Source organism: Haliotis rufescens, unplaced genomic scaffold (assembly GCF_023055435.1).
Source record: "Haliotis rufescens isolate VD_foot unplaced genomic scaffold, xgHalRufe1.0.p SCAF_1, whole genome shotgun sequence".
Classification (NCBI taxonomy): domain Eukaryota; kingdom Metazoa; phylum Mollusca; class Gastropoda; order Lepetellida; family Haliotidae; genus Haliotis; species Haliotis rufescens.
The window spans coordinates 84,167,135-84,180,860 of NW_025963779.1; the positions used below are offsets into that span (position 1 = coordinate 84,167,135).

Here is a 13,726-nt window from a genome sequence, read left to right on the forward strand (position 1 = left end):
TGGGGACACACTACTCACCTCACATACAGGGAGATGGGGACACACTACTCACCTGACATACAGGGAGATGGGGACACACTACTCACCTGACATACAGGGAGATGGGGACACACTACTCACCTGACATACAGGGAGATGGGGACACACTACTCATCTGACATACAGGGAGATGGGGACACACTACTCACCTGACATACAGGGAGATGGGGACACACTAATCATCTGACATACAGGGAGATGGGGACACACTACTCACCTGACATACAGGGAGATGGGGACACACTACTCACCTGACATACAGGGAGATGGGGACACACTACTCACCTGACATACAGGGAGATGGGGACACACTACTCACCTCACATACAGGGAGATGGGGACACACTACTCACCTCACATACAGGGAGATGGGGACACACTACTCACCTCACATATAGGGAGATGGGGACACATTACTCACCTGACATACAGGGAGATGGGGACACACTAATCATCTGACATACAGGGAGATGGGGACACACTACTCACCTGACATACAGGGAGATGGGGACACACTACTCACCTGACATACAGGGAGATGGGGACACACTAATCATCTGACATACAGGGAGATGGGGACACACTACTCACCTGACATACAGGGAGATGGGGACACACTACTCACCTGACATACAGGGAGATGGGGACACACTACTCACCTGACATACAGGGAGATGGGGACACACTACTCACCTGACATACAGGGAGATGGGGACACACTACTCACCTCACATACAGGGAGATGGGGACACACTACTCACCTCACATACAGGGAGATGGGGACACACTACTCATTTGACATACAGGGAGATGGGTACACACTACTCATTTGACATACAGGGAGATGGGTACACACTACTCATCTGACATACAGGGAGATGGGGACACACTACTCACCTGACATACAGGGAGATGGGGACACACTAATCATCTGACATACAGGGAGATGGGGACACACTACTCACCTGACATACAGGGAGATGGGGACACACTACTCACCTGACATACAGGGAGATGGGGACACACTACTCACCTGACATACAGGGAGATGGGGACACACTACTCACCTGACATACAGGGAGATGGGGACACACTACTCACCTCACATACAGGGAGATGGGGACACACTACTCACCTCACATACAGGGAGATGGGGACACACTACTCATTTGACATACAGGGAGATGGGTACACACTACTCATTTGACATACAGGGAGATGGGTACACACTACTCACCTGACATACAGGGAGATGGGGACACACTACTCACCTGACATACAGGGAGATGGGGACACACTACTCATCTAACATACAGGGAGATGGGGACACACTACTCACCTCACATATAGGGAGATGGGGACACATTACTCACCTGACATACAGGGAGATGGGTACGACAGTGTTGAGGATGATGAGGTAAGATAGAAACACCAGCACAGCAATTGTTGCAGCACCCTGCTCCTTGTCGTCATTCACAAAGGTCTCCCATGGCAGATACAATTGGAAGTCAAAGCCGACCACGCTCTCCCAGACACCACAAGCAATGGTGGTCACGAGGCACATGGTCAAGAGGAACAGGAATATCTGAAAGGAATAGGTCATACTGTCAGTACAGGACACTTTCCTACAGTGTATTCCTGGTCCTTGCTTAAAGTGTTATAGGTCCCTGCATAAAGGGTTATAGGTGCCTGCTTAAAGTGTTATAGGTCCCTGCTTGAAGTGTTACAGGTCCCTGCTCAAAGTGTTATAGGTCCCTGCTCAAAGTGTTATAGGTCCCTGCTCAAAGTGTTATAGGACCCTGCTCAAAGTGTTACAGGTCCCTGCTCAAAGTGTTACAGGTCCCTGCTCAAAGTGATATAGGTCCCTGCTTGAAGTGTTATAGGTCCCTGCTTGAAGTGTTACAGGTCCCTGCTTGAAGTGTTACAGGTCCCTGCTTGAAGTGTTACAGGTCCTTGCTTAAAGTGTTACAGGTCCTTGCTTAAAGTGTTACAGGTCCTTGCTTAAAGTGTTACAGGTCCTTGCTTAAAGTGTTACAGCTCCCTGCTTTAAGTGTTATAGGTCCCTGCTTGAAGTGTTATAGGTCCCTGCTTAAAGTGTTACAGGACCCTGCTCACAGTGTTACAGTGAGTGAGTGAGTGAGTGAGTGAGTGAGTGAGTGAGTATGGTTTTACGCCGCTTTTAGCAATATTCCAGCAATATCACGGCGGGGGACACCAGAAATGGGCTTCACACATTGTACCCATGTCGGGAATCGAACCCGGGTCTTCAGCGTGACGAGCGAACGCTTTAACCACTAGGCTACCCGACCGCCCACACAGCGTTACAGGTCCCAGCTTGAAGTGTTATAAGTCCCTGCTTAAAGTGGGACAGGTCCTTGCTTAAAGTGTTACAGCTCCCTGCTTTAAGTGTTATAGGTCCCTGCTTGAAGTGTTACAGGTCCTTGCTTGAATTGTTACAGGTCCTTGCTTAAAGTGTTACACGACCCTGCTCACAGTGTTGTAGGTCCTTGCTTAAAGTGTTACAGCTCCCTGCTTGAAGTGTTACAGCTCCCTGCTTGAAGTGTTACAGGTCCCTGCTTGAAGTGTTACAGGTCCCTGCTTGAAGTGTTACAGGTCCCTGCTTGAAGTGTTATAGGTCCCTGCTTGAAGTGTTATAGGTCCTTGCTTAAAGTGTTACAGCTCCCTGCTTGAAGTGTTACAGGTCCCTGCTTGAAGTGTTATAGGTCCTTGCTTAAAGTGTTACAGCTCCCTGCTTGAAGTGTTACAGCTCCCTGCTTGAAGTGTTACAGCTCCCTGCTTGAAGTGTTATAGGTCCCTGCTTGAAGTGTTACAGGTCCCTGCTTAAAGTGTTACAGGTCCTTGCTTAAAGTGTTACAGGTCCTTGCTTAAAGTGTCACAGCTCCCTGCTTAAAGTGTCATAGGTCCCTGCTTGAAGTGTTATAGGTCCCTGCTTGAAGTGTTACAGGTCCTTGTTTTAAGTGTTATAAGTCCTTGCTTAAAGTGTTATAGGTCCTTGCTTAAAGTGTTACAGGTCCTTGCTTAAAGTGTCATAGGTCCCTGCTCAAAGTGTTATAGGTCCTTGCTTCAAGTGTTATAGGTCCCTGTTAAAGTGTTATAGGTGCCTACTCAAAGTGTTATAGGTCCTTGCTTAAAGTGGTATAGGTCCCTGCTTAAAGTGTTATAGGTGCCTACTCAAAGTGTTATAGGTCCTTGCTTAAAGTTACATAGGTCCCTGCTCAAAGTGTTACAGGTCCTTGCTCAATGTGTTATAGGTCCCTGCATAAAGTGTTATAGGTGCCTACTCAAAGTGTTATAGGTCCTTGCTTAAAGTGGTATAGGTCCCTGCTTAAAGTGTTATAGGTGCCTACTCAAAGTGTTATAGGTCCTTGCTTAAAGTTACATAGGTCCCTGCTCAAAGTGTTACAGGTCCTTGCTCAATGTGTTATAGGTCCCTGCATAAAGTGTTATAGGTGCCTACTCAAAGTGTTATAGGTCCTTGCTTAAAGTGTTATAGGTCCTTGCTTAAAGTGTTATAGGACCCTGCTCACAGTGTCACAGGTCCCTGCTTAAAGTGTTACAGGTCCTTGCTTAAAGTGTTATAGGTCCCTGCTCACAGTTTTACAGGTCCCTGCTTAAAGTGTTATAGGTCCCTGTTTAAAGTGTTACAGGTCCTTGCTTAAAGTGTCACAGGTCCCTGCTCACAGTGTTACAGGTCCCTGCTTAAAGTGTTATAGGTCCTTGCTTAAAGTGTTACAGGTCCTTGCTCAAAGTGTTATAATCACTATCATGGGTCTGTAGTGCTTAGACTGTTCATTTAAGAATTGACTTTCACTTCATATGGCAACATTAGGTATGAACCTTCATAGAGTGAGGGCCAAACTTGCAGAGGGCCAGAGCTTGCCGATCATTGAAAGGTGATGATTATAATGATACCGTATTCGACGTAATAAGCGCCCGTGGCGCTCTCAAAATAAGAAATAAGGACTCTTATTAGAAAATAATTATGGTGAGAAAAAAACCAGAGTTGAAAGATTGTAAAGTTTGTTGTTTAGGCTGACAGCCTGAAATGATACAAAAGAAAAGTATGTGCGTATCATACATGACAGATATATTTTCCAGAATTTAATTGCCCATAATTAAGGGTGCATATAACACACAAGTGCGTATTATACACAAATAAAAAAGTCTTGTGTACATTGATCAATCGGAAGGTGTGCTAATTGGGATTGTTCACTTGCCACTAGCAAATATCGCCGTGGGCGCTTATTAGAGAGGGGCGCTTATTACGTCAAATAAGGTATGTCAAATTGGTACTGAGATAAATTCTTAGATAGGTGTGGGTTGTCACTGTCAGTCTATGCACAAATCGAGTCAATAGTTTGGGAGTGCATTTCGTTGTTTTGGGCACTAAGATGGGTCTTAGTGAGGATACTCATGCATGGGCACTATCAGACTTTTCCCAATGTTTGCTAAAATACTTAGTTTAAGATTAAAGGATCTAAAATACCAAAAACAGCACTTCTGTAGCTATTCATGCTGGGGAATAGGCTATTTATAATGCGCATATTTCCACACAACTGAAGGGAATGCTCAAAGCGTTATTACCCCGGTCACTGGATCAATGTGCACTCAAGAATCATTCTCAGCTCCATGGGGAGTATACAACCCAGGCTGCCTGTTTGCCTCTAGAAGGTTTACAACCTCATTGCCATCTCATCCATACCAGCATGCCCACCCAAACCCAACACAAGTCAGCCCCATGCAAGCATGGTTGCCGTAAAAGACGACTATGCTTGTCGTAAGAGGCGACTAACATGATCGGGTGGTGAGGCTCGCTGACTTGATTGATGCATGTCATCGTATCCCAATTGCGTGGATAGATGTTCATGATGTCAATCACTGGATCGTCTTGTCGAGGCTTGATTATTTACAGACCACCATCATATAGCTGGAATATTGCTGTGTGCAGCGTTCAACAACAAACAAACAAAGCAAGCATGACGTAACAATGTCCTGTTGCCACAACATGCTACAGGCTACAACTCACTCCAACAATGAGGATATTCATGAGTCGGTCGATGTGGGTTCTCTTGAACACTGTCTTGCCGCTGTTCATCATGAGCTTTGAGTCATGTCCGGCGAAGACGACGAGTCCGTAGCACCACTGGGTGTTCCGCAAGACACATCCCCTCAGCACCACCTTGTCGTTGTCCAGGGAGTAGGTCTCTCCCTTCCACGTCAACTTGCCCTCAAACTTGCTCAGGCGGATGTTCGGAGCTTCACAGATTATCTCCGCTGTAAAGTGACAAAGCAGGACATTTCAGACATTGAAAGTTCCAACATTTCGACACGTCTTTATTATTCACTTTTGCATGTCATTGTTTTTACCAAACAATTGATGAGTCGAGAAACTGAATTGCTCATCTAAACCATGAAACATTCAGGTGGATTTATGTTATTATATACTATCTATGAAAGCCTTTTTCATGATCCTCGACATACTAAGGCATCATATCCCGTTCTATTGAGATAAATACCCAGGACCCATTCACCACAAAAGCTTTGTTTCGTTTTGTTCAACCATTTCCATCTCGGTTTTTCTCGGTCCTGAGTCCAATCTGATTGCATGCCTTATTTTAAATCAGTGTCTTGTGAAACTAAGCGAATGGGTGCAGCGTATTTATCCTAACAGAATGGAGGAATAACATTCTGAATAATTAAGGATGTGAGGTGGGGTGAAATTGGGTTTAACGTCGCATCCAAGATTATTGCACTTATATAGCGACGTGCATGCACGTGTGTAATTAAGGATGTGGACAAGTGAGTGAATTTCTTTTTATACCACAGTGGCCATTAAATGAGGATACCAGTAGGTGGTAGCATGGAGAAAATAGCCACGCCATCAGCTCACAATGACACAGGAGGAACCAGGTTATTAGTATCTTACCATTAAAGCTGCATAGGACTCAGTTAACATGAGCTACCTAATTTCATCACTGACAAAAACTCCCTCTATTTCAAACAGATCTTAATTAACTAACATTATCATCGAAATTAATCTAAAAATATATTTATTTAAAAAAACTATGACAAAACAAAACTGTCACCTTTCCTGATCAGAACTGTGATATATATTCAAAGTAAGAAATGATTTTTTCAGTTGACAGAAAAATAGTTAAAATCTGTGATTTGAAATCATGTGCATAAATCATTCATGACTGACAAATGACCTATAAAATCTGAAACCTTAAATCAATATAACAGTAGCCACAGATGTTTATCCTGTGTGATGGACTGACGTCAGGTGGAGAGCGACGTCCCCAACATCAATCTCAACAGCTGGCCCTATAGTTGATCTGATCGGTCTACAGTCGACACTCTTCAACTGATTCAGATAATCAATGACTACGATGAACTGATTCATCCAGAATTCAACAACAGTGACTATACACTGTAATAAACAGGTGATCTGCCTGCGAGTCTCAGATGGGAGATGACTTTGATGTTCTTCATGCCACAGGCAAACCAGTACTTCCAAACCAAAGTAACAATCCACACTGTCAGGTGTGATGATACAGCCATTTTGGCCTCCCAATACTCACAAACTTTTGGTTTGTTGGTTAACGCCTCAAAGAGCACTATTCCAGCTATATGACGGCGTTTTGTAAATAACTGAGTCTGGACCAGACAATCCAGTGATTGACATCATCAGCATCTATCACAATTGGGATATGATGATATGCATCAACTAAGTCAGCGAACCTGAGCACCGATCCCGTTAGTTGCCTCTTACGACAAGCACAGTTGCCTTTTACAGCAAGCATGGGTTGCTGAAGACCTATTCTACCCCAGATCTTCACAGGTAGTAATCTATTCGGATCCAAGTTAAATAACAAGAAACATGTGATAGGACAGGTTGGAAAATCAGGAGGTTGGTTAGGGGTAGGCTGCATAATATGAAACAATTGAGGGGGGCGGGATCGTGGGCAATGTGAGAGAGGGGATGTCACAGGAGACGCTAAAGGATGGGGGTGGATATTAGGGTGGGGCATAGATATGAGAGAGGAAGGGGACCACAAGGCTGTGACTACTGACCATTAAACTGTGACATCTTTGGATGATCGTCTCCAATGACCGCAGTCTCTGGCAAGGCCTGTTTCACCTTAAGATTGGTCTCCCTGTAAAACCACAAACACAAATAATACAAAGGTACTGAAGCTCACCTGTACCAGATAATGCAGGAGCATTGGGTTATGTTACCAAAGCAACACGGCTACAATTCAACAAGCAAGACAATGCAATTAGTTTCAATTATTTCTACTGATATCATATCTATTGACTATCACATCCTGATTTACCTGTCACATTGGCTGCCAAGTGCTAAGAATATCTTAAACACTCACTGATATTTAAAGATTTATACTGTCCAATATGGATTAAGGATCTCACAGATAAACAGATAATCAGCCTAACCAAATGGTATTCATTGAGTGAGTTTTGTGTAACCATAGTCAACAATACTTTAGCCATATGTTAACTGAAAATAGAATCTGGTTAATATTTGAGAATGCTGACAAGAAGTAGATGCCATACAGTACTTGATCCTGAACACTTTCTGAATTTCAATGCAGGATGAATAGGACAGAACATGCTGTCAATATATAAAAAGCCACTATTAATAAAGAAATTATTCCCCGTGAATTGGAATCCACATTTCCACAATGCTGTATCGAGCATGAAGACAGTAGCCTTCATGTACACATTCCTGATCGGTGCAGGCAGAAATCTTTAATTTTCAAAGTGAACCCCCAACATTGCGGTAGATTTACTAAACATCCTCTCATCAATACCAAGCAATAACTTCAGTGGTTTCCGAGACTTTACTTTTCAGTCTTTGAAATTAAAACTCTAGATGTAGTTGGAGCGGTCGGGCAGGCTAGTGGTTAAAGCGTTCGCTCGTCACGCTGAAGACCCAGGTTCGATTCCCGACATGGGTACAATGTGTGAAGCCCGTTTTCTGGTGTCCTCCGACGTGATATTGCTGGAATATTGCTAAAAGCAGCGTAAAACTATACTCACTCACTCACTCACTCACTCACTCACTCACTCACTAGATGTAATTTGTTATTTTGTTTAACGCCTCACTCAGCAATATTCCAGCTATATGGAATGTAAATAATCAAGTCTGAACCAGACAATCCAGTGATCGACATCATGAGCATTAATCCACACAATTAGGATATGATGACATGCATCAACCAAGACAGCAAGCTTAACCAACAGATCCCGTTAGTCACCTTTTACGACAAGCATAGTCGCCTTATACGGCAAGAATGGGTTGATGAAGAACTATTCTACCCCGTATCTTCACGGGTCTCTAGATTGAGGGATATATAGAGCCAGTATATTGATGTTGATGTTTTTGGTAGTCTGGTGCTAACAGAAGAACATATATTCAAGGAAGGACAAAACTCCCACGACATAGTGGCAGGCAGAAATAACAGTAATAGATAGAGGGATGAGCCCCAGGTGTCAGACACAGCACCTCAATGGATGTGTTTCATCCTACTACAGTCAGTATCTACAACAGCTTACCCATCCAACTCGGCAGTCTCAATGTAGCATAAACTGTTGGGTTCACTGGTGGACAGCAGCATGAAGTCAGCCTGAAACACATGGAGACACAACATCAGCACCTTCACTGACCACGGGGCAGATCCAGGAGTGTACTATGTGAAGAATAAAGCACGACTCCTCGGTTATGGTCGAGGAAGTAAGACCAAGGCAAGAGGGTATCTCAGCCACACATTGCTAAAACTGTCTAAATGCAAGAAGTAACAGAAAAAATAAGAAAACATCGATATATATTATAGCGAAACAATGCAGTGTGTTGAGGTATAAAAGAAATGCGATCAAATCGTGCGAGAGAAGGAACATGTGCAGAATAGATAAAACTAAATGATGACATCTAAAATTGAATGTTCTTTCACCACCTGCCCCAGTGGAAAAACAGTTGGTTACAAAACTTAACACATTATGTGAGGTTGCACGTTCGATTCCCATCATCCATAATGAAAAACTTTCATTTCTTTTCTTTCATTTTATAACATTGGACATTTGACCATGAAATCCAAATTCCATCTGGTACTCAAATCATAAGGTCTTACTTTGAAAAAGTAAAACCTCACACCTGGGCCCACTTGCACAAAGCGATCTTAGCGCTAAGATGATCGTAACTCCCATGCTTTAACATAGGCTTACTGTAGTTGTAGCGCTAAGATCGCTTTGTGCAAGTTGGCCCTGGTCTTACTTTGAAAAAGTAAAACTTCCCAAGAGTTTATTACGAGATAGAGTGAGTGAGTGAGTGAATATTGCTTAACGCCGCATCAGCAATTTTGCAGCCCATTCGCGGCGAGTATTACGAGATAGAAAGGTAACTACAATACAATAGGCGAAAGTGGCAGTAGGTTTATAAAGGGTTCTACAGTACAGCTGTCCATCGTCAGCCACTCTAGGGGCATCAGCAACTCTCAGCACAAAGTTCTTGTGGCACTCCAGCTATTGTAACAGCATCTATTACTCAGGTATCTTGTCCCCACTCCATGATGATACATTCCCTGGACCCGTTCCCCACCATAGCTTTGTTTGGAAGTCACCATCTCAATCTCACGACAAAAGAAATCTTCTCGCTCATGAGAGTGATTTGATGAGTTTTAGCATTGTCTCATTTGATGCGGGTCTCAAAACTAAGCTATGGTACCAAATAGATTTATGATATTTATCATATTGGATGGGAGATATTTGTCATAAATAATTGAGGATGCTGTTGCAACTGTTGCTGTTGCTGTTACTGTAGCGCTACAAGGGCTTATTGTCTTGTTCCACCAAACGACCTTGATGAATGTATTCAAGGCATGGGGATAGACTATTGCAGGCAGGCTGCAACTGGGAATCAATCATTCCTGGTGGTGACCACAATTGCCATTTGAATCCAATTTTAATTCCCCAAATGGGAGCTGCAAGGGATTATCAGGATCACTCGTCTCCAAGGGGTATCCGACATATGTGTATTCAGTCACGTTAGGAGCTGTAAGGGATTATGATGACCTCCTTGTCCACAAGGGAAGTCAGACATATTGACCATCCAATGTACATTCAGTCACGTTAGGAGCTGTAAGGGATTATGCTGACCTCCTTGTCTTCAAGGGGAGTCAGACATATCCAAGGTACTGCAAGGACATTGAGGACCACACTTTCTGCAACCGGCACCAGAGCCCGCAACAGGAACAAGAATTCTGATCCCTTAAATGTTATTTTCCTTCAGTATTTGTTCAACACCCTGGAATGTCACAATGCCATTGTGAGGTGAGGTGAGGTGAGGTGAAATGGGGTCCAAGATTATTACACTTATATAGCGACGTGCATGCACGCGTATGTGTGGCTGCTTGTACTAGTCCGGACTGATGCCGATTTATAGTGCTAGCCCACTGAGATACCATGCCGCAGTTTAACATGAATACCCAACTCAGACACAGTATACTGACTCCGAGCCGACCAGTCCTTGTTTTAGCCCTTTAATGCCGAGCGCCAGACAGGGTAACAACAAGTACCATCTTTTAACTTCTTTTGGTATGACGCGGCCAGGGATCGAACCCCGGACCTTCCGCTCTCCAGGCGGAGGCTCTACTTCTAGACCACGGAGGTGGTCCACAAAGCCATCACTGTTTGCTCTATCCATATGATGTCAGTACGATCAATAATATGCCTGCAGACTTTCCTTTCAATAAAAAGTTTGCTCTTTTCACATTAGACTAAAAACTACTCTGGTAGATTTTCGAAGAATTAGTAAAATATGGATAAAAGATAATCTTATCCCTGGTAACTCTTGTCATGTAAGAAAAGTGCTTATTAGAAATTGTAAAAAACAGTGAATATGGTACATTACAATCCAAGTTTCATAAGACTTTTTGTGGAGTATCAAGTGATTTATCTAATCACTGGTCTCTCATAGCCAAATGACAAAGATGGAATCTATATGTGGGTAATCTAATCAGCTGCACACCCTAATGCCATAACCATCAAGGCCAATTCAATTGTGCTATCTATATTTAGTTGTTCAGCTAATCATGTGTACCAGACTAATGGTCGTCAGTGATTTTGACTGTGATATATTTATGATGAACTTGACATTTTTGGAAAATTCCAAGGTGAACTCTGCACTTGTTTTGTTATGGTTAATACATAATCCTGAAATAACTCAGATCATCTGCATTCTCTCGACAGTCAATAATTGCCATTGAAATTTGGGATAAAGAAAGTCATATTAGCTGTAAGAAGAAACACAACTTGATGTGCTGTGATTAAGAAAATATAAATGTGCCTTTACATAGATGAGTTTTGGAGCAGTGAACAAAAGGAGGGAAACCTTGTGCACTTTGAAACAAAGATATATTTGGTGAAAACAGAGAGAATGGGTATGATACTGACAAACCAAGGTTCATAGTACTGACAAACCAAGGTTCATGGTACTGACAAACCAAGGTTCATGGTACTGACAAACCAAGGTTCATGGTACTGACAAACCAAGGTACATGTACTGACAAACCAAGGTACATGGTACTGACAAACCAAGGTCCATGTACAGACAAACCAAGGTTCGTGGTACTGACAAACCAAGGTTCTTGGTACTGACAAACCAAGGTTCATGGTACAGACAAACCAAGGTTCATGGTACTGACAAACCAAGGTACATGTACTGACAAATCGAGCTACATGTACTGACAAACTAAGGTACATGTACTGACAAACCAAGGTACATGTACTGACAAACCAAGGTATATGTACTGACAAACCAAGGTACATGTACTGACAAACCAAGGTTTCTGGTACTGAAAAACCAAGTTTCTTGTACAGACAAACCAAGGTTCATGGTACAGACAAACCAAGGTTCATGGTACAGACAAACCAAGGTACAAGTACTGACAAACCAAGGTTCGTGGTACTGACAAACCAAGGTACAAGTACTGACAAAGCAAGGTACATGTACAGACAAACCAAGGTTCATGTACAGACAAACCAAGGTTCATGTACAGACAAACCAAGGTACAAGTACTGACAAACCAAGGTACATGTACAGACCAACCAAGGTTCATGTACAGACAAACCAAGGTTCATGTACAGACAAACCAAGGTTCATGTACAGACAAACCAAGGTACAAGTACTGACAAACCAAGGTACATGTACAGACAAACCAAGGTTCAGATACAGACAAACCAAGGTACAAGTACTGACAAACCAAGGTACATGTACAGACAAACCAAGGTTCGTGGTACTGACAAACCAAGGTACAAGTACTGACAAACCAAGGTTCATGGTACTGACAAACCAAGGTACATGTACAGACAAACCAAGGTTCATGTACAGACAAACCAAGGTACATGTACTGACAAACCAAGGTTCATGGTACAGACAAACCATGGTACATGTACAGACAAACCAAGGTTCGTGGTACTGACAAACCAAGGTACAAGTACTGACAAACCAAGGTACATGTACAGACAAACCAAGGTTCAGATACAGACAAACCAAGGTACAAGTACTGACAAACCAAGGTACATGTACAGACAAACCAAGGTTCGTGGTACTGACAAACCAAGGTACAAGTACTGACAAACCAAGGTTCATGGTACTGACAAACCAAGGTACATGTACAGACAAACCAAGGTTCATGTACAGACAAACCAAGGTACATGTACTGACAAACCAAGGTTCATGGTACAGACAAACCATGGTACATGTACAGACAAACCAAGGTTCGTGGTACTGACAAACCAAGGTTCATGTACTGACAAACCAAGGTACATGTACAGACAAACCAAGGTTCATGTACAGACTGACAAACCAAGGTTCATGGTACAGACAAACCAAGGTTCATGGTACAGACAAACTAAGGTACATGTACAGATAAACCAAGGTACATGTACAGACAAACCAAGGTTCATGTACAGACAAACCAAGGTACATGTACAAACAAACCAAGGTACATGTACAGACAAACCAAGGTTCATGTACAGACAAACCAAGGTTCATGTACAGACAAACCAAGGTACATGTACAAACAAACCAAGGTACATGTACTGACAAACCAAGGTTCTTGTACAGACAAACCAAGGTTCGTGGTACAGACATGATTTTTTCAGATGACAGATTAACTAATGTCATACAAAAATTTGGTAGTTCCTCAACTTCTCATGATTTGCTCAGTCGTACATATAGAAAAGTATGACATCTTAGTGCTACATTAGTACATTACTGAGACACAAATTGTGTGCAAATTTGAAAATCAGTAAGAGAAAACAATAACATGCAAATAACATGAAAGCTACAATGTGATTGGTCTTTCTTCATTGTTGTTAAACTCAATGATCACTGCAGGACCTGGTGCAGGACCTCAGCATCAAACAATAGCTATTTTAACCTCTGAATAAAATATACTCACAGCAACAAAGTCATTGTTTCTGAGTCGTATGATGTCGCCCACAACAACGGTGTGCCATCGTGCCGATACGATTTTGCCATCTCGCAATACATCTGACTTCCTGTTGTTTACCTGTGCATCGCTCCGATGACGTTTCTACAGAAGAAAGATCCTACATCAAGAAACTAGAAATGAATGTTACACACAAA

The 13,726-nt window shown here is 42.7% G+C and overlaps 1 protein-coding gene across 10 annotated transcripts in view; it reads right to left on the minus strand.

Moving 5' to 3' along the window:
- LOC124136961 (phospholipid-transporting ATPase ID-like) overlaps positions 1-13,726 on the minus strand; it is a 132,276-nt gene that overhangs the window by 28,448 nt on the left and 90,102 nt on the right. For all 10 annotated transcript variants that reach the window (XR_007222896.1, XR_007222895.1, XR_007222898.1 and 7 more), the window contains exons 7-11: positions 13,539-13,673; positions 8,635-8,705; positions 7,135-7,217; positions 5,087-5,334; positions 1,413-1,624 (exon numbers count right to left, since the gene is read on the minus strand). Coding sequence is in view for 6 of the 10 variants with exons in the window: in XM_048402536.1 (XP_048258493.1) it covers positions 1,413-1,624; positions 5,087-5,334; positions 7,135-7,217; positions 8,635-8,705; positions 13,539-13,673 (749 nt within the window). In the remaining 4 variants the exon portion in view is untranslated. The remainder of the gene's footprint in view (positions 1-1,412; positions 1,625-5,086; positions 5,335-7,134; positions 7,218-8,634; positions 8,706-13,538; positions 13,674-13,726) is intronic.